The sequence below is a fragment of the Lipophrys pholis genome (assembly GCF_963383615.2).
Source record: "Lipophrys pholis genome assembly, chromosome: 12".
Lineage (NCBI taxonomy): Eukaryota > Metazoa > Chordata > Actinopteri > Blenniiformes > Blenniidae > Lipophrys > Lipophrys pholis.
In genome coordinates, this window is record NC_137641.1 from 3,348,137 (window position 1) to 3,369,914 (window position 21,778).

General features: G+C 42.8%; 1 protein-coding gene across 2 annotated transcripts; it reads left to right on the forward strand.

The window, feature by feature from the left end:
• The first annotated feature begins 1,661 nt into the window (after positions 1–1,661).
• On the forward strand, positions 1,662–21,281 carry slc25a1b (slc25a1 solute carrier family 25 member 1b). 2 transcript variants are annotated; one of them, XR_013935841.1, is made up of 10 exons: positions 1,662–2,069; positions 7,770–7,877; positions 8,011–8,110; positions 9,304–9,442; positions 9,742–9,826; positions 11,102–11,206; positions 11,286–11,401; positions 11,612–11,685; positions 19,202–19,473; positions 21,228–21,281. XR_013935841.1 is itself a non-coding variant. In XM_080476494.1 (9 exons), exons 1-9 carry the CDS (start codon positions 1,958–1,960, stop codon positions 19,314–19,316), a joined length of 954 nt encoding a protein of 317 aa, XP_080332620.1. In that variant the 5' UTR covers positions 1,677–1,957; the 3' UTR covers positions 19,317–19,686. The 2 variants fall into 2 exon arrangements, 1 of the variants encoding a protein (XP_080332620.1); XM_080476494.1 differs by lacking the exon at positions 21,228–21,281 and having other exon boundaries at positions 1,677–2,069; positions 19,202–19,686.
• The last annotated feature ends 497 nt before the right edge of the window (positions 21,282–21,778 follow it).

Sequence of the window (21,778 nt, forward strand, 5' to 3'; positions counted from 1 at the left end):
GGTGGGGCGGGGGCTCCCTGCCCAGGTCCTCTTACGGCGCCTTGTCGGGGGGGGGGGGTGTTAGTTCCCCGGGTCCTGAGCCGGCTGCTTGGGGGTGGAGTGAGGCAGCGTGGGGGGTCCAGCTGGGCCAAGGTCCTAGCATTGGAGGGACCTCCCTGCCTTCCTTACCTCACCTTACCTCACCTTACTTTACTCCACAATAGGGAACAGTGGGGGCAGTGCCTAGGGTGGGGGGTCCAGGCTACTTAACTGCGGTCTGGGTCCTCCCCCGACTTTGCACCACCCACAATTTTAACCACACCGAGTCACGCAGGGTCTTGAGGAGGTAAGCCGCTTTCGGGGTTCTGCCGCCTGGCAGCGGTAGAACGCCCGGGCCCCGCTACCCCCCAATTCTAAACCGCACCCTAGACACACACATTGCATCCACCTCTTCAAAACACAAAGACACACCCCTGCATGCATCCAACACTCCACAGGGTGGAGGGGGCGGGAGATGGGGCTCCGCCCAGCACCTCCCGCTGAGGTCTCACACCGGTCCGGGGTGAGTACGGCTGGAATGCGGGGGGTGCGCTCGCTCAGGCATGGTGCTCGTGGGGGGGCTGGGGAGGCTGGGGAGGCCTCTCTGCATTCTCCATCTGGTGCTTTCTGGGCGGGGGTGTGGCTCTCTGGTGTGGTTCGCTGGGGCCTCCCCGGGTCTGGGGGGCTGCCGTCTGCCGGGGTGGCGATGTCCGGGCCCCATGGCCTCGGGCCCCGGGGTGTCGCTACAGGCCCCCCCACAGCAGTTCCAACCACACCCAGTTGACAAACCACACACACACACACACACACACACACACACACACACACACACACACACACACACACACGCACACACACACACACGCACACACGCACACACACACTTCCACTCCTCACGAAAGGTGCTTCTGAAGTTGCTTGTTCTCTGTCATCATTTGCTCAAAATCATGTTCCTCTTTTGTTGTTGCCTCTCTGTTAATTCATGTTCCTGCTTCACGTTACTGTCTAGATAGAGCAGCTCAGGTTGGTTTAATCTAGAAAATCATGTTACTGTCTAGATAGAGCTGCTCAGGTTGGTTTAATCTAGAAAATCATGTGCCTGTCTAGATAGAGCTGCTCAGGCTGGTTAATCTTGAAAATCATGTTCCCGTCTAGATAGAGCTGCTCAGGCTGGTTTAATCTTGAAAATCATCTTACTGTCAAGATAGAGCTGCTCAGGCTGGTTTAATCTCGAAAATCATGTTACTGTCTAGATGGAGCTGCTCAGGCTGGTTTAATCTTGAAAATCATCTTACTGTCAAGATAGAGCTGCTCAGGCTGGTTTAATCTAAGAAATCATGTTACTGTCTAGATAGAGCTGCTCAGGCTGGTTTAATCTAATAACAGTTGGAAAGTATTTGGATCAGTGTGATAACTGCAAATAATATATGTAGCACTAACAAGGGTATTGTATGTTGGTCCCAACATATTGGTATGTTGTGTGTGTGTTCCCAGCGCCCTCTACAGGCAGCACGCGGTATTTACAGCATGTTGCAACTCTCTGGTCCACCTTAAAAACGTACAGCGAGAAACATGGCGTTCCTCTGTGTGTGTGTGTGTGTGTGTGTGTGTGTGTGGAGGGGGGGTGTCCTGCCCCGCCCTGAACGAACACTATCAGCACTCAGAGTGTGTGTGTGTAAGTGTGTGAGTGTGTGTGTACATGTGCTGCACTATCAAAAGTACACACACATTATCGGGTTGGTCGGAGAGTCCAATGGTCAACAGCAGCGGGCGGCTGGTCCCTGGATATCCGCAGCTCTGCACCGCTCCCGCCGCCGCACCAAGCCGCCGCTCCCCGCTCCTCCAGCCCCGCCAGCGGCTCCACCAGCCCCACCAGCCCCGCCAGCCGCACACCGAGCCGCCGCGCCGCCGCTGAAGTGAGGCCGGGGGACCTGCTGCCATGTCCGGCCACAGAAGCTTCGTGAGCCCGTTCCACCCCCCGCGGTGTCTGGCCGCCGCAGCCCCGGCGGGCAAAGCGCAGCTCACCCACCCCGGCAAGGCCATCCTGGCCGGTAGGAGCAACTTTACACAACTTTCTTCTCCTTGTTTACAACTTTCCGCCTGCCGCTGTGCGCACGGCAGGGCCGCGTCCAGCCCGCACAGGGCCCGGGGCGCTGCTGGGGCCCCCGGTTTATCGGGGGGCACAGAAAAACACGATTTCATATTTAATTTGTACTTTTTCCACTCCCTCTTTCTTCTCAACTTTGTTTTCTCCCCATAATACTTGTTGATCCTTTTTGACATTTGAAACTTTTCTGATATTTGTTCACCTTCCCGTTCTGTTACTTGTGGCATGAATGAATGTGATTAAGTGAAGATACTTATCCTCTAATACACCTTGATTCCAAAGATGCATATTTTTCAGAGAGGTATTTTTCAAACGGGACAAAGTTTTTACACCAGGGAAGTGACAAATGTTCTGTGTCTCTAATGTCCTTGCTTTTTCTTTCTGTACCTTTCCACATAAATAGAAAAAAATGTAAATATATTTCACATTCGAAAAATACAATTTCTACTACAGAGATATTTGTGTAACTTTCCTGCAAGTAACTCATTACAAATACACATTACTGTGAATAAGGAGTGTTTTTGGTTACTGTTATAAATGTTTTTTAATAATTTCTGTGGTGCCTAATGGGACCCAGTTTTATTTATAAATGATCACCCATAAAATGTAAATACATTACTGTAATTTAGTCGAATTTTTATCATTACTTTCTAAAGTAACTTTATTCCTACCCAAGTACTCTTTAAACCATGAAATCTTCAATACCATTAATAAATGAATGATAGATAACTAGACAGATTTTTTATTGTCATTCAAAATACATACTACAGGTGCACACATGAACAGTAAAAAGTATTTAAAAAAACACACAGTAGACTTGGTTTGAAAGTCACTAATTGTAAACACATTACTTTGATTAAGTTGTAATTTCAGTTTTTTTTTAACAAGTATGTAATTGTATTCATACTTAAGTCATATATTGGGGTATTACTGCTTGATTACTGTGCCTGAATAGTATTTTGAGATATTTTTACTTATATTTAAAGACAATTAACACCATGTAATCTACTTAATATTATTTAAGTAAACAATTTCAAATACTTACTGTACTGATACCTCAGTACAATGTAAATGTTCGTCACATCTTGATAAATCATTACTCTGGACTCTCCTGTCAACTTTTGCTTTCTGGATTCAATGAGTGACTGAAGTTCACTGCGAGCCAATCATTACTGACGACGTTACAACATCCTCCTCCTCTTCAAGTCCACACAAACAGCCTCGCTTCCCCTACTAACAGCTCAGGTCGGCGGGGTTTCTGACCCGGGAGGCCCCCGGGGCCCCCGGAGGCCTGGGGTGGGACTGCACACCGCTGAGCGACGCTGAAACCTCAGTCTTTCATCACTATTCAACCTGACTGAACCTAATAACCTCAAAGACAAAAAGAACATTGAATAAGTATCCAATTTAATGTAATTATACTAATTGAATCTACAGTATGCAAAGCTGATTCATTGAAAAACTGATTAAATCTTAAATCTAAAATGTAGCACTATTGTTGGATTTAAATGTGTAATTACTATGAAAGTATAATAAAGTAATTTGTTAAACGCTTACATGGAACAAATTACTAAAAATTAAATCAAACTAAATGAACTTAAATCACATTAAATGACTAGGTGCTGTTGGATATATAATATTGAAAGATAAATATGAAAAAATTTGATATATATTAGGGTTGTTCGGTATCCCGGTACTGTATTGATATTGCGGTACTGACGCCTTTAAAACTTTTAAACTATACTGGGCCCAGCCGGTACGGTACCTTATATCTTTTTACGTCGCTGCGTAGCGTCACGGTTAAACAACGTATTTTCAAAACAATCTTCTCCCAACCAAGGTTGTACTTTGAAAAGAATACCGGATGTGCATGCATAAATGACATGGCGTTTGCGTCCATGTGAGAGTGTGAGAGTGCGAATGCGTAACTGACTCAAACGACCCGTGGAAACTCGTAAAAAAAAATTGAGTGCATCACTAACAGAGCAGCAAAGAGCAAGAGTCTGAAAGAGAGGAATAAAAGATAGAGAGAGAGAGAGAGAAAGGGAAGGGAAACAATGGCTGTGGCTACATCCACAAGGCCGCAACTGTGTTCTCTTTTTATTTGGAAAAGTATCGAAATACATGGTGGTATCGGTATCGATACCAAAATGTTGGTATCGTGACACTTGTATATATTTAATTAAAGAATAAAAATGAATAACTCTAATTGTCTGGAAATGTTCAGATTCTGTTCTTAACTAACATAAATCAAATAAAACTTTGGCAAGTTTGAATGAAATAAAATTAGGATAAATTTGCCAATATAAATGAATGAATAATTGTAAATGTGTGGAAATTCTCAGACTTTTTCTGAACAAATTTTTCTTGATTAGTATAAATGAAATGGAATTGAAATGAAGTAAATGAAATTGAATTATTGGGAGTGAAACATAACTCCGTGTTTAGTAGCAGGTAGGGAACAGCGATCAGACATAACAGAAGAAAGTTTTCCACTTTTTGAGTAGCTGTTCAATAAATAAAGTAATTAGTTTATAAACTATTCATTTAATGTGTTGATTATTTTGTGTTGGTTGAATACAAAACTAATGAGATTACAATAAATCAACAATAGAAATGAATAAATGATTGTAACTTTGTGGAAAACATTCAGAACTCCCAAACTGTTTTTGTCTTAATTAAACAAAATGTAATGAAATGTATTTACATGAAATTCATTCCTTTAAAAGAAACGACTGCATGAGTCTGCTGTTGTAAATCAGTGACTGTTCAGGACCAAACGGTGATCGAACCTACTCACTGTAAAACCTCTCCACCTGTGTGCAGCGCTGTGATTGGTTGAGCTGATCGTCAGTCGATTTGGCCCGGCCTCCGTTCTCTGTTTCAGTTGTTGCACCACGTTAACAAATACCCCCCCCCCCCCCCCCCCCCCCCCCCCCCCCCGGTCACGTTCAGAGGCCCCGGGGTCACGAGCCGCCACTACAAAGCCCTTTGCCCCTGTCAGCCCGAGGGCACGCCGGTGTTACGACATAACTGCCACATGTGCAGCTCAGGACCTGCAAGGCCTTCATCCTGCCGCCGGGATTCAAACCCGGGTCCAACACTCAGGGTCGACACTGAGGCAGCTGCGCAGGAAGTCACCGTTTTAATGCTTCAGGGGTGTTGGCATTGAGCGTTGACCTTTCGTCACCCCGTTTCCATGGCAACGTTTCCAGTGAAATCGCATAGTTTTGCATTTTTGTTTGGCGTTGACGCTACAACGTTTTGAAAACGATGTCGGTTCACATGAAAACAACAGAAAAGCTGAAAACGATGTAGTCGGCATGTCGAGCCACTATTTGGCGCTGTTTGTTGTTTTCGTAATGAAACCCCACACACACGCAGCAATGAGCAATCCACTACGTCCATCTACTGAGCATGTGCAGAACAAGGATTTAGGACGGCCGCGGTGCGCATGACCCGCAGCAGCGCTTCACAAAACTTTCCCTCGATTTCACAGCCGCTGAGTCGGAGCGATTTCAAAAGCGCTGTTTTTCAAACGTCGGATTTTCAGTGGGTCCCACCACCGTTGTCATGGAAACTGACTCCCAAACACTACAGACATTTTCAGTTTTCACTTGAAAACCTTGTGGTACAAACCGGGCCTGCCCTATCTGAGCTGCTCCCTCCTGAGCGTCATTCAAAATCAGCTCAGTGAACTTTGTAGCGTCGTCGTAATTATTCCTTCATTAACCAGGAAGTGAACCTTCAAAGTAAAGTTTCGGCTGTGGTGTTGAACATCCAGGAAGTGTCTGTGGAAACATGGGCGACATGTTGGAGTGGGAAAACTGGTCCTGTGTGTTTCCAGCCACGACTCAGAGGGACTGCAGGAACCAGCCGGAGGAAGAGCACCATGATGATGATGATGATGATGATGATGATTTGTAGGTACAGCTCTGACTGACAGACTGTGAATGGAGAGTAAGACGCTGCCTGGGTGTTTTCTAACCAGCAACCTGTGATCAGGCGTGTTTGTCTTTTTACCTGAACACTAATGGTCCTGCAAACCTGGAGGAGGAGGAGGAGCAGGAGGAGGAGGAGGAGGTAGAGGAGGAGAAGACAATAGAGGAGGAGGAGGAGGAGGAAGAGGAGAAAATAGAGTAGGAGGAGGAGCAGGAGGAGGTAGAGGAGGAGGAAGTAGAGGAGGAGGAAGAGGAGAAAATAGAGGAGGAGGAGGTAAAGGAGGAGGAGGAGGTAGTGAAGGAGGATGAGAGAGGAGGAGGAGGTAGATAAGGAGGAGGAAATGGAGGAGGAGGTAGATGAGGAGGAGCAAATAGAGGAGGAGGAGGAGGTGGAGGAGGTAGAGAAGGAGGAGGAGGTAGTGAAGGAGGAGGAAATTGAGGAGGAGGAGGAGGAGGTAGTGAAGGAAGAGGAAATAGAGGAGGAAGTAGAGGAGGTAGAGGTGGAGGAGGAAATGAAAGAGGAGGTAGAGGAGGAGAAAATAGAGGAGGAGGAGGAGGAGGTAGAGAAGGAGGAGGAGGTAGAGGAGGAGAAAATAGAGGAGGAGGAGGAGGTAGTGAAGGAGGAGGAGCAGGAGGTGGAGGTCTCAGCCAGTCACAGACTGCCTCCTGAGGCTGCTGAACAGCAGACTTGAAGCCACAGAGGTTTTTTAAGGTGGAGCAGAGTCTGAGGGTTTTAAGGTGGAGCAGAGTTCTTGTTTCTAGTCCATACCAGATCAGACGACCACACACTGGACATACTTCAGATTAACAATGTTTACTGGCTGAGCGTGTGCTGAGGTTCTCTGGAGGAGATTGCATGTTGTTTTCTGCATTTTGATGTTTGTTTTTTTCTGTTCTACTCTGCTCCTTTAGTTTCCTTTAGATTAGTGTCTGAGCACCAACTGTACACAGGACACTGTTGGATCTCCTCAGGAATTTATAAACATAAACGTTTTTTAGGGCCGAAACACACTTAAAAAGTTGCTATTGTTTGCAGGCACATCAGACCTGACAGAAAGTATGGGTATACTGGGAGAAATACACATTTCACCCAGAGCTAAAAAACCCTAAAAATCCATACATTTTCTGCAAAAAACTAGCAGATTATAGTCCTGAAATTACGGTAATCTGCTCCTTTTCATATGTTTCCTGTCAATTTTAGAATAAAATAGAATATAAATACTTTTAATAATCCCAGAGGGTAATTCTTATAGCAAAGCTCCAGACAGAAAGAACACATCATTAATAGGAAAGAAGTTAAAATAGTATGAGGACAGATTTATACTGCTCTGTTCTGTTGTATTGAGGCAGCTTTTGTTTTCTGCTCAGTCTCATCCTGGATTGACATGAAGTGTAAAACTTTGTATTGAGCAAACAGTATTCTGAGTCTTGTACTGAAAGGTTCATGTTTCACTGTTATAAAGATGTTATATGTGCTTTGACACATAAGAGACTTTTGATCATTTCGGAGCCGTGTACTCTGTACTCTGTACTCTGTGTGTTTGGGAGTTTTTGCGGAGGTTTGCAGTGTTGCTGCATGTTGTTGAAGACGAATTGATTCTGCTGCTCGCCGGAACATCGTGAAGACAAACTGTCCCTTTTTCTGCCGGGAATCCTTCACTTGTCCTCGGCGGACAGAAGAAAAGCGTCTGATGTTGTTTCAGGTGGGATCGCCGGAGGCATCGAGATCTGCATCACCTTCCCCACCGAGTACGTGAAGACGCAGCTGCAGCTGGACGAGAAGGCCAACCCCCCCAAGTACCGAGGCATCGGTGAGGCTCCGCCCACTTCTCCAACCTCAGGGCTGGTTTGGTTTGAGAAGCTCAGAAAGTTTAACTGCAAAGAGGAGTTGTCAAGTAATCAAGTACCCCCCCCCCCCCCCCCCCCACCCTCCACCCCCCGCAGTGGACTGTGTGAAGCAGACGGTGAACGGTCACGGGGTCAGAGGTCTCTACCGAGGTCTGAGCTCACTGCTGTACGGCTCCATCCCCAAAGCAGCCGTCAGGTAACATAAACTACACACGAACTACAGACAGAGTAGCACTAACTACATACAAACTACTCACAGACTAACACTAACTACACACAACTACACACAGACTAACACAAACTGCACACAAACTATACACAGACTAGCACTAAAGGCACATAGACTTCACACAAACTACACACAGACTAACACAATCTACACACAGACTAACACAAACTTTACACAAACTACACACAGACTAACACAAACTGCACACAAACTATACACAGACCAACAAACACAAACTACACACCGACTACACACAGACTAGCACTAAAGGCACATAGACTTCACACAAACTACACACAGACTAACACAATCTACACACAGACTAACACAAACTTTACACAAACTACACACAGACTAACACAAACTTTACACAAACTACACACAGACCAACAAACACAAACTACACACCGACTACACACAGACTAGCACTAAAGGCACATAGACAAACACAAACTACACACAGACTTCACACGAACTACACACCGACTAACACGATCTACACACAGACTAACACAAACTTTACACAAACTACACAGACGAAATCAAATTACACACAGACTAACACAAACTGCACACAGACTAACAAACTACACACAGATGAACACAAACTACACACAGACTAACACAAATTACACACAGACTAACACAAACTACACACAGACTAACACTAACTACACACAAACTGCACACAGACTACACACAGACTAACACTAACTACACACAGACTAACACAAACTTTACACAAACTACACACAGACTAACACTAACTACACACAAACTACACACAGACTAACACAAATTACACACAGACTAACAAACTGCACACAGACTAACAAACTACACACAGATGAACACAAACTACACACAGACTAACAGACTAACACAAACTACACACGGGCAAACACAGACCACACACAGACTAACACTAACTACCTACAAACCACACACAGTATAACACAAACTACATACAATCTACACACAGACTAACACAAACTACACACAGACTAACACAAACTACACACAGACTAACACAAACTACACACAGACTAACACAATCTACACACAAACTACATACAATCTACACACAGACTAATACAATCTACACATGGACTAACACAAACTACACACAGACTAACACAATGGTCTTTCCTCCTCCTCAGGTTCGGCGTGTTTGAGTTCCTCAGTAATAAGATGCGTGATGAAAGCGGGAAGCTGGACAGTAAGCGAGGTTTTCTCTGCGGTCTGGGAGCCGGCGTGGCCGAGGCCATCGTGGTCGTCTGCCCAATGGAGACCGTCAAGGTCAGAGGGAGAAACAAAAGCAACAGATTCTATTCTATTCTATTCTATCAGATGTTGAGAAAAGACATGTGTTTTCTCTCTTTGACCACTAGGTGTCAGCATTGTATTCTATCCTCAGTAGACTAGAGCTCAGTTACCATGGTTACATGGACCTTAAACAATCAGATTAAACAGTTATGATTAAAATAATGTTTATTGTACATTTTTTCTTATATAAAAAGATAAAGGGCTTATTTTTTAATTAGATTCATGTAACCTGCTCTTTTTGCTAAATTCCGTCTGTTTTATCGTCTTTGTAGGTGAAGTTCATCCATGATCAATCGTCAGCCAACCCAAAGTACAAGGGCTTCTTCCATGGGGTGAGGGAGATCGTGAGGACTGACGGTACGACGGCATTTCACCTGGATGATTCTGCCTCCTGCTGGACAGAATGCTCCACTGAGTCAGGAATTTAGACTGTAAATTGCACATTGTTCTTCATTAATGTTACAAATGAGAATTGCTGCCACTACAGCAGCTCCACTGCAGCCACAAGCTGAATTAACTGCCCAAAAACTTGATAATTTCATCTAAAAGTCAAACTTGATGGCCATGAACCATTGACATGTAACCGCTTCCTGACCCTGCGGAGCTTTTTGTTTTCTTTTATTCATTATTTTTAAAGAAATATATAGAAAAAAAATTACATTTTCATGTGTATAGACAAACTGAAGATAGGAAGTCACCAAAAAAGAAAATAAACAAGCAAGTTATAGTGTGTGGAAGTGCTTACTTGTTCAAATTAGAGCCGCTCGTTGTATTGTGGCCTTCAAATGCCTTCTGAAAACGTATATGAACTCTCAAGCTTTTAATCCTATATCTTACTCTGGATATTTCCTCACAGATTATGTCGTGTGTTTCATTTAACTACAAAACACTTTGGTCAACCCTGGTTGTTTTTAAATTTGCCATACAAATGAAGTTGAGTTGACTTTGTATCTAGTTTTAGCCCCTCCCCCTTTTCTTCAAAGGACCTTTTTCGCGGTCGTCATTGTGAATATTCTTATTCACAATGACGACAAAGACCGGTTAGTTTTACCTTACTGATGTGTTGTTGCAATAGTAATTCTGCTCTGCCCGGCCAATGAAAGTTGGTTGCCCAACTTTCATGTTTCATCAAAGTCATGTTTTCCTCTGCGTGTATTTATTTATTGGTTTGTATGTTTGTATTCTACCAACTTTTCACAAAAACTACTCACCTGATTTCAGGGATGATTTGTCATCATCAAGGACCAATCGTTTTAGAGTCTGGGACATTAACGACTAACTATTTCTGAACAAATCCTAAAAAACTGAAAAAAAGATCCATACAAAGTGGATGAGAGGCACCTCAGGGAAGAGATCAAAGGAGATCCTGGTTTGTTGCCATGGAGACGCTCCCTGCTCAGTGTCTCACAGAGTGATGTAGCTACCTGACAGGCTAGTTAGCATCGATATGAGCTAACGGCTATCATGCTAGCGATGCTAACTCGTTTCAGCAAACGAGTGGGAAATTGGTGAAGGTCTGTGCTCTACCGAGTGTAGCTCTAGTTTTTTAATGACTCACCTGGTTAAACACAAATCAAGAAATAATATGAATGTACAAGCATTTTTCTGAAGCTCATTACCCCGGATCCTCAGGTCTGAAGGGGACGTACCAGGGCCTGACCGCCACCGTGCTGAAACAAGGCTCCAACCAGGCCATTCGCTTCTACGTCATGACGTCTCTGAGGAACTGGTACAAAGGTAGCTCACGTCTCTGTCATCACTCACCATGGACAAAATACAAAACAAGCTTAAAATGTGTCTTTTTCTCCAAAACCAGGTGACAACCCTGATAAGTCCATCAACCCACTGATAACGGGAGCGTTTGGCGCCGTGGCTGGAGCCACCAGCGTGTTTGGAAACACTCCTCTGGATGTGATCAAGACCAGGATGCAGGTCCGTCCTTCACTTTCATCCTACACTCCTTTCTTTTATCATCATTTATAACCTCAAAGCTCTTGATGGCCAGAGGTGTTTCTCTGTATTTTTTATTTATTTATTTATTTTAATTCAATCATTAAACATAGAACCATTTTCTGTACATTCATGTTTACCTCTTTGGCCGTGTTTCTAACAACAAACATCCACTGTTCTGTTGATCAACAGGGTCTTGAAGCTCACAAGTACAAGAGCACCCTGGACTGTGCCGTCAAGATCATGAAGCACGAGGGACCAATGGCGTAAGTGATGGAGAAAAAACACTTTAGCCGTGCTTAAGCAGTGTTTGCAGCAGTCGCTGTGTCACAAAACTATCACATTAACCAAAGACAAAAAAAAGGACTTAACTTCGGCATTTATTGGGTTTTCTTACAAAATCCAGTATTTCACACATTTAATTTGCTATGTTTGTTTCAGGTGTAACAGAATTTCTGTTGTTTTTCCAGTTTGTGTAACATTTGTTCAGATGTCATCGATATTCTTTGGTGTACCTCAAGGTATCATCCTAAGACCACTGGTATTTTCTATCTTAAAGAAAAAAAATGTATTCACTTTTATTTTGGGCAATGCACTTCTCCTAAAAACAAAACACACAAACATTTAAAAAAACAACCACAATTAACTGGTTTACTTTGTACAAGGTGAGAAGATAATGAAATAACACCGTTAATATCGTCTAAATTCAAATTACTCCCCATAACATTGTTTTGTCAAAGTCTGCTGTTGTATATGTTTTTGTATTTTTAATTCAAGACAGTTGAAATTTTTTTTCACATGTATGAACATTGTGGAGTACCTCAAAGTACCGTCTTCGGACCACTTCTTTTCTTTAGATTTGTTGATAGTTTAGCAACATTTTTTCAGACATTGTGTTGGTATTAAAATAGAAATGACAAGGACAGTACGAGAAAAAAGAATACTGGTTTGCTACATAGAATATAACAATTACTATTATGAGAATACAAACTACATAACTTTCAACTGACTAGTATTAATAAAAATAGAGTTCTAAATTTAATGATCTAGTGGATATTTAAAAATATTTTTCACTTTAGTTAGTTACAAATGATTTCATTTAATTCTCGTCCATTCTTTTTTTATTGGTATTTTCATGGTTCACAAAATTCTCCACATAACATTTTGCTCTTAGCATTCATCTGTACATCACAGTTAAATCTCCACAGAACATCCAAACCTGTATAAATAGTACATGAATGATTGGTCCTTCCACCATCTTATAATACACTCTGACTAAAATCTCACCACTAAATAACTACACTCCCTAGAACAGGGAAACATGGGTGCATACGGGTATTAAAAGATAAAAGGAAAACCTTTGATCAGAAGTGAACCTGAGCAGAACATGAAAAAGGAGCCATACTCTTTAACATTATACAAAAGATGGCCTCACTGGTTTAATATACTTGATCCATCTTTTTAAAAACACATTTTGTTGCAGTCTTAAGGCAAATGTGATTCTTTCCATCTTAAAAACGTCACATATAACATCAATCCACTCGCCCACTGTTGGGTTTTCTAGTTTCAACCACGTTCTTGTAATGGCCTTCCTGCTGGCTGCACTAAGTATCTGAAACATATTTATCCTTCAAGGAGAAGTTATCAGGTGGCAGGGCCCCGAGACACAGAGAAGCAAACTGTCATAAAGATGCTCTGAATCATTTTAGAAACCTCCATCCAGAAGGCCCGATACTGTCCAGGACCAGAACATGTGGAAATGATTTGCCTCTTGGCTCTGCAATGAGCTGCATTTGTTTTGTTGTAGAACCCCGATAAAGTTTTGAGATGGTTTTTTTGGTTTGGGCCCGAAGTATAAGCCTCTAAAAACACTTTAATAAAACATATTCCCATTGGTGTTGGGTAACTTTCTTTTTAATTTGCTCAATATAATGACCAGCCTGTAGAAATCTGAAGAAATCATCATTATTCAAATTGTATTGTCTCTTTAAGTCTTGAAAATTGTTCACTTCCCCCTTTTTCATAAAAGTGCAGGATGCAGTTAAGCCATTCGTTGGCCATCTTCTGAACCTCCCGTCCCAATGTTCAGGCACAAGCTCTGGGTCACATGACACCATCTCAAAACTTTTGTCGCCTCTCTCAAATGGTTTTGAGTAGGGACGTCCCGATCACACTTTTTGGCCCCCGATACCGATCCGATTTTTCAGAATTGAGTATTGACCGATACTTTCCCGATCCGATACTCACATTGCCATTGCAATGATACTCAACAGTGTATTTCTGGAGCAACTAAGATGTCTGAAGCTAAAAGCACTATTGGCAGAAGCTTCGTTTACCTAGAAATTATTGTAAAACTCACTTATTGAATCAAAATTCTTCTCAGAATGACTGAAACATAAATACTCTTAGGCTCCAATGTAACTTCTTTGTGTATTAAATTCCAGTTTACCTTAAAGCAGTATGAGAGGTTTGACCTGAATGTCACAAAACATTTACATTTCAATGTGAAGTATAAACACTTCATTCCACTTCAAAGTGGTAAAACCTGTTTCACAAAAGTACTCTGAACATAGTACTCTCAAAAACTTATTCAGAATATCCCAGTCTCCCTTCAAACTACCTTTTGGGTTCTTGTTTCACCATATCGCTCCCCTGTGGGGACTGATCCTTTATTTTAAAATCCTTTATTTTAAAATGGAGAGTTTGCTGCTTCAGTGCGACTTTTTCTTTAGTTGTTGTTGTAAACTGAGGAACATCCACACGACAAAAAAACAATCTTTTTTCTCCCTGGCCTTCCATAAAACCTCCGTCCACACCTCACTATGAACACGGCTCAACACGAGGCTTCAGGACATGTAGTACACATGCCAGGCCTTTAGGGGCGCTGTGACTCACCAAACACAACAAAAACGCAGAAGAAGACAGACCACATAGAAATTTAGGAGTAGACTTCTGCACATAAACACATAAACCACTATATATAACTCTAGTTTTATAGGTCTATGGCCCCGCTCCGCCTGCTTCTAGCTTCTGCAGCTCGACCGGAGCTTCTAGTCCCTGATTGTTGTGGTTATTAGGTGACGTAGCGGACCGCGTTTTTTTTGTTTTTTTTAGATCGGCGGGGTGATCGGCTGGATTTGCCGATTCCCGATCACTCACAAATCACCAATATCGGCCCCGATCCGATATCTACCGATCGGATCGGGACATCCCTAGTTTTCAGCTATTACCTTCTTCCACAGCCTCAGTGGCAAATTTCCTTTAACTTATTCCTTCGCCCTTTATCTCCTATAGCTGCTTGAATTGGGAACGCCCCCGTCATGTCCTCCTCAATCTCCTTCCATCCTGCCCTGTCCTCTGGATTACACCAACATATTAATAGTCTCAATTGTGCAGACTCATAGTAATCTTTCAGACATGGGAGTGCGACCCCCCCCCCCTTCTTTTTTGATTGAGAACAATGTTGACAGGTCTTTAGGTAAATCAACGCCCAGATATCTCATGGATTCAGCGTCCCATTTCAAGTTATAACTCATCTTCACAATTTCTGAGGGGTTGTAATCAAAAATTTAAATTTGTGTTTATGAGACATTCAACCTATAACCTGAAAAAGATCCACATTGTTCCAAAAGAGAAAATAATTGTATGAGAGACTTCTCTGGGCTGGACAGCCGTAACAATATATCGTCCGCAAAATATGGAAATCTTTTGTTCTCCTTCCTTCATACATATTCCTTTAATATCTTTATTTTGATTAATCCACTGACTAAGGGGCTCGATAAATATAAGAGTGGGCTCATGGGGCATCCCTGCCTTGTTCCACGTTCCAATGGAAACGGGTCTGAAACTGCTCCACTGATGTTCATTCTTGCCTTCAGGTTATCATCAAGTGCCTGTATTGTCCTAATTAAAGAATTGTGAAATCCAAATTCTTCCAAAACTCTAAACAGAAAAGACCAATTTACGCAATCAAAAGCATTTTCTGCTTCTAACCCTACTGGTGCTGCTGACAACTTCCTGTCCGCTATGTGACTTCTTACATGTAAGGTCCTTCTGACGTTATCTTGGGTTTGTCTCTGACGTATAAGTCCCGTTTGATCCAAGCTGATGATCGGTGGTAACAGGCCCTCTACTGGCTCGTATATGTGTGGAAATGTTATAGTCCTGATTCAAAACACTGATCGGTCTATATCTACCACATTCAGATTTATCCTTCCCTTCCTTTGGAATAAATGAAATTACCACTTCCCTCCAGGAGGGGGGTGTAATGTTCCCCTTAAGGACTCAATTAAAGGTTGACTGCAACATAGGGATCAATGAGACCCCATCACCCTGTACCAGTACCAGTACCAGCACCAGTACCAGTACAAGCACCCTGTACCACTGTGAAGGAAACCCGTCTGGTCCGCGGCCCTTCCCTGATTTAAGATGAGCGATGGCTGCTGTAATTTATTTTTTAGTTACTTCTTCTGCCAGTCGGTTACTCTGTTCAATGGTCAGTTTAGGGAGTTGAACCTTCTTAAAGAATTTTCCAATCTTTGTTCTGTCAAACTGTGATTGTGAGTATAATTTTTTTAAATAAATCTCAAAGCTCATAGTCATTGGGTTTTTAATTTTATGAATTGAATTCTCTGCTTGCTGCCTTTTCAGCCTATATGCTAACAATGTACTGGCTGCCCCCCCCCCCTTCATAATATTTCTGTTTTGTAAATATTAGCTCCTTTTGCACATCTCTTCTATACATCTCATTTATTTCGTTCTTTTTCTTCTTCAGTGCCTCCCTGATCTTCTCATCATTTGTGTCTTTGTGCCTTTGTTCTCGCGTCTTTAATCTGCTTGTAGTTGATCCAACTCTTTTTGCCTCACTTTCTTTAAATGAGAACTACATCCAATCATCTTACCTCTTAGCACTGCTTTACATGTGTCCCGCAATATTGGAGGGAAACCTCACCATTATCATTTTGTTCCAAAACCTCTGTAAAGTCTTTCTTTATTTGGTCCTTCATATGATTCCATATATGAATGTTTCATCTCCAGACAGTGTTTCTCTGGTATTGTTCTAAATACAGTTCTAAGTATGGAGGGCCATGGTCTGACGGGTCCATACTCCCCATGCTGCAGTCACCAACCCTGTAGAAATGCTTTGGAAAGATCAAGAAATAATCCATCCTCGAATCTACCGAATGTGGATTAGAGGAATATGTATAGTGTCTTTTCGAAGGGTTTCCCGCTCTCCAGACATCTATTAAACCCAATGACTGGGCTGACCGACCGGCACTTCTGAAGAGTCAAGTTTAGGCTTTAATATTTAAACACCTTGAGATTCCGCTATTATCAAATTAAATATTTGTCTCAAAAAGCTCCAATCTGAATTTGAGTTATCAATGTTCCGTTCAAATTCCCTCTTAAAAATGTTTTTATCTCCCTTCTGTATCCTTCTTTTCAAATGTGAGCTCAAAATTCATCTTGCGAGAGATTAATATTACCACTCCTCCCCTCCGATGGTCTGCTGCATACGATGATGAGAATTGATCATTAAAGCTCAATCTTTTTGATTTAGCATGTTCTGTATCTGAACGATGTTTCCTGCAGGAAAGCCACCCCAACGTTCTCTCTTTTCACTTTATTTAAGATCTTACTTCTCTTAATTTAGATTCTTTAAACCATTTACATTAGAAGTTGCTATTTTAACTGCCTGCATTTAGATTCTAGTAAACAAGTGAAGAAAGAGAAGAGAAGAACCCCTCCTCATGTTAGAACAACCAAAAGGTTCACCACGAATCAGGTTTATCACAGAGAACACCCCAGCGGAACACGCCTCAACGGGGAACCCCACACAGGAGAAACCAAAATATCCAAAGCAAAGACTTCCAATAGTGAGGTCTTCGTCTGGACCTTAGTTCAGCCCCGATGACATGAGGGCCCTGAGGGAAAACCTCCGACACCCCCCGGTGTGTGAGGGCCCCCAGGCACTCGTAACAGTTTGTGCATAGCTCTGATCATCTGGCTCCATGGTGAGGAAAAGAAAAACAAAGGCCCGACAACGATATTCTAGCCTCAGTTATCGCAGAAAGAACGTTCTTGTAATGTGAAATCCTGGTTTGCAGTCTGTCCTCCCTCTGAAGGGAACCAGGTCCCCGACATCTCCTATCGCAACCGAGACTCACCCCTTCTCCCCCGGAGTTTAGGGTCCGTCAGTCACTTGGGATCTGCAGCTTCTCTTTGTAGCTCCCACCTGTGTCCGTCCTCTCCCTGTTCCCCGGTCTCCTGCTCGTGCTCCACGTGAACCGCTGGATCTGCTCCAACGGGGACTCCGGCTGTTTAAAAACCTCCACCGGGAACCCCCTCCGCCGCCGATCCATACATTACCGGGCCGGGAAAGGAGTCTGGAATCGGATCTTCTCTTCTTTTGGCGCCGATTTTGCTTCTGCATATTCCCGTTGTTTTTTTAACACCTCCGGCGCCGTCGTGGTCCAAATGAAGCCTTTTTTCGTGCTTCTGCCAGGCCAGCCGCTGCAGCTCCTCGTTCATCCTGCAGCTGGATCATTTGGCTACGATCGATCTGGGTGGAGCTGCCGCCGGTGGCTTCGGCATCAGGGCCCGGTGGGCTCTCTCCACTCAAAGTCTTTGTAGCTCAAAGTCGTCCTGCAGCCCCAGTCCCTGCCGGAGCAGCCGCTCCACGTAATCCACCATCGACGGAGAGTCCTCCTCGGCCCCCTTTTTAACTCTGGATTCTGACGTTTTCTCTTCTGGAGCGGCTCTCCAGGTCCGTCAGCTTTTCGTCCAGGTGAATCTGTAGCTTCAGCAGCTTCAGCAGCTCTGTCACCGCGTCCTCCGTCACTTGTATCCGGGTCTCCGCCGTGTCCATTCTTTTTTTAGCCTCCTTGATTCTTGAGTTGGTTTTGTTTACTTCAAGATTCAGGATTGCAGGAGAGAGGTTGCCTTCCTGTCGGATCTCCCTCAGCTGTTGACTCTTTTCTCTCCTGAACTCCCTCAGTCCTTTCAATATGAGACCCAGGTCCAGTTTAGTCTACCGGCTCCTCGTTATCACCCGACCGCGTGTCGTCCGCCATTAAACTAGCTAGCGGCTCGTGGCTAACTTCGTCTCTCTCGGCTAACTCCGACTGCTTTGTCTTTTTCGGCTGTATCTTAGGCATCCTCAAGACCCACCATCCTAAATCCACCTATACGTAAAGTTATAAAGATATTCGAGTTGTAGTGGGTAAGTTTTCTATCCAAATGTTGGGAGCCTGTTTCCCTACGCCGCCATAGCCTCGCTCGCCCAACCGGAAGTCCGTCACTTGGTTCTCAACCAGACAGATAATTTTTTTCTTGTGGTGTACCACAAGGTAGCATCCTTGGACCACTTGTTTTTTTTCGATTTGTCAATTTTAAGATCAGCAAAACATTTTCAGTTCATTGTATTGGCATTAAAATAGAGATGACCCGTACACTACAAGAAAAATAAAATACTATATAAATATAAAACATAAAAAGATGATTAAATATAAACATTACTGATACAACAGTACAAACTACATAACTTTAAACTGCCTAATAGTTTGTCTCATTTAAAATAATAAAGTTCTAAATTTTAAAATCTAGGAGATTTTTGGGGGTATTTTCCAGTCTAGTTAATGTTTTCACGTCGGTGTCAACTAGACAAATCATTTTTCTATGTGGAGTACCTCAAGGTACCATTCTTGAACCACTTCCTTTCTTCACTTCTGCATTTTCTGGCCATAAAACGACATGTTGCCCTCTTCTGTTTGTTCCTTTCAGGTTCTACAAAGGAACAGTGCCTCGGCTGGGTCGGGTGTGCATGGATGTGGCCATCGTCTTCATCATCTATGAGGAGGTGGTGAAGGTCCTGAACATGGTCTGGAAGACGGACTGAGACCTTGGTGCAGGGGCCTTTTAGGAAGAGCCAGTACAAACAAGCTCAAACCCAATCTCCTTAAAACCTGCTTCCGAGTTCCGACATCTACCTCCAAGTGATTTTGAGAGAGAATGAAAGAGATGGGTAGATTCTTGATTTTATTTATAGTTCAGCAGTAACGACTGGAGGCGTTTTCTGCATCAAACGAGAGTTGCAGAATTGCTCTTTTTTTCTCAGAAGAAAGTAGAAGTTCTTCAGGGAGCTCAGGGAAGATGATGGGGATTTTTAATTTTGAGAGAAATTTTAGCAGAATATGATATCCTATGAAACCTAAATTAGAGAAATCAACATAATGTGATGTTTAAATATATTTTTAACAAGATACTTGAAAAAAAAGACAGATTTTACGAGAGATAAAACATTTTAAATCAGTTTTTTTAATATAAATATTATCTAAAATCGGTACCTAGTGAAATAATAAACATTGTGGGGCTATGGGTACACGACAAACTAAATGTCTTACGTTAAGATTGACAAAACATTGAGGCAGATTTGATTATTATGGCAGTCCTATAACAAACCATTCACATCGCTTCGTACCAGATTAACAACGTTTTCTCATGTTGGTCGCTATACAACTCAGATAACAAAGACATTTTATAGCCAGCAAATTCAGCTCATATATCAGCGGTGAACTTTTCCGTTGCTTGTAGAGATGAAGGCAAACTTCAGCTCGGAGAACTTGGTTAAGCTTGAGTTAAAATGCTATTTTAGCTCATAGCGCGGTGGCAACATTTAGATCAATAGGTTCAAATTGAACTTGTTACGCTAACTTGTAGAAGTGTTGGTGAAACTCCTGTTTATCTGTTAAATTAACTTTAGATTATCCAGTATATTAGCTTCAAACGGGTTGATTTCACTGCTTTAAATAAACCATCTTTGTTAGCTTGTAGCAGGTAGATTAGCCCTTAGCTTACCTGCTACCTTAGCTTTTAGCTGTTAGATTAGCCTTTACCTTATCGGCTACTTTACCTTGTGGCAGGTATGTTAACTTACGCTGATTTGGTACTTTAGCTTGTGGCAGTTCGATTAGCCCTTAGCTAACCCGTTACTTTAGCTTTAGGCTGGTAGGTTCGCCTTTAGCTTACCTGCTACTTTAGCCTGTGGCAGGTAGTTTATCTTCTTTAACATGATGTTCAGTTTTCTTAAGCTTCTCTGAGGAGGTTCAGGAGCTTCAACGGGATCACCGCGGTGCATTATGGGACTGCTGTAACTGCTGCCAAAAAACAATATTACACTTCAATTAGTTCCAACGCTTATTTAATTCTTATGCATATTTACACATGAATGAATGTGGTGTGAAGAGGGTTACAATTTAGGTTGTTTAAAATAATTTAAGTGAGTCGACGACGCTGTTAAAAGTGCCTACGCTTTGTATAATCCCTTTTAATTGAATGTTAGACACGGTCCGCTGTTGCACAGTTACAGTTTGGGGTATTTCTGACTAAACTAATTGTTTATGTGGAATCATTCCTTCTTTGCTTCTGATGTTTTACGCTGCCTGATAGAGAAAGACGTTGTTAGTGCCTTCCATCTCATTCCAGGAGTGGTTCAGCTTCTCCTCGATTACATTTTTCTTAAAGAAGGAGTGATGTATTTTTCCATGAGCCGACCGCCCAACGTGCCAACTGCTGCTGGTGGATCTGACGCCACGCTACAGACCGACGTGCAATGCCAGAGATTTGTTTTTTGTTTTTTGCGTGTCACACAGCTGCTGTTTAGAATTCACCAAGTTTACCAGAAGGTGCCTCTTTTTTTTTTTTTTTTTTTTTTTTTTTTTAAAGCTTCCTGTTTAGCCTGACTATGCGGTGTACATGTGTACCTTCACCGTAGCTTAACTACCTTAATGATAAAGTATTGTGCCTTCAGTCGGATTAATTCAAATGTGGACACTCACACAAATAAAACAAGGATCAGACTCTGAACTCTGTCTTGTCGTTTGCCTTTTATACATTTTCTTTCCTTTCCTTTAAAGGGTCATATGATTCAAAATCCACTTCCCAAAGGTTTTCCATCAGTACTAATCGTCCCCATACCTGGACTGACGCCCCAGAAGTGAAGACAGTCTGTCCTCTCTCTCCCTGGCTTGTTTCAGATTTTAAAAAGTGTGTTGCTCCAACCAGCCAATCAGAAATCAAACCCTATATAGTGTCATCAGGGGTTTAGCCAATCCCAATCAAGGTAGGCCCTCCCTTTGACTCCTCCCACAATTAGGCAGCTCTGCTCTGGCACATGGCACCACGGGAGGAAGTACTTCCTCCTCTTCCCAAGATGGGCATGTGTGGGCAGAGCCAGGCCAGCTCACACAGACACAGCAGATTCTGAATGCAACTCCTATTCAGAACCGGCCACAGTTTGTGAGGACACGGGACTGTGTGTCTGACCTGGTCATCTGCAGTACGGGGGCTCCACAGGGGACG

What these genes read in the sequence shown, in the direction of transcription:
- slc25a1b (XM_080476494.1), top strand. Translation starts at nt 1,958, where the DNA reads ATGTCCGGCCACAGAAGCTTCGTGAGCCCGTTCCACCCCCCGCGGTGT. An exon ending in ATCCCCAAAGCAGCCGTCAG is followed by an intron (nt 8,111 to 9,303) that starts GTAACATAAACT and finishes CCTCCTCCTCAG; the next exon opens with GTTCGGCGTGTTTGAGTTCC. An exon ending in TCTGAGGAACTGGTACAAAG is followed by an intron (nt 11,207 to 11,285) that starts GTAGCTCACGTC and finishes CTCCAAAACCAG; the next exon opens with GTGACAACCCTGATAAGTCC.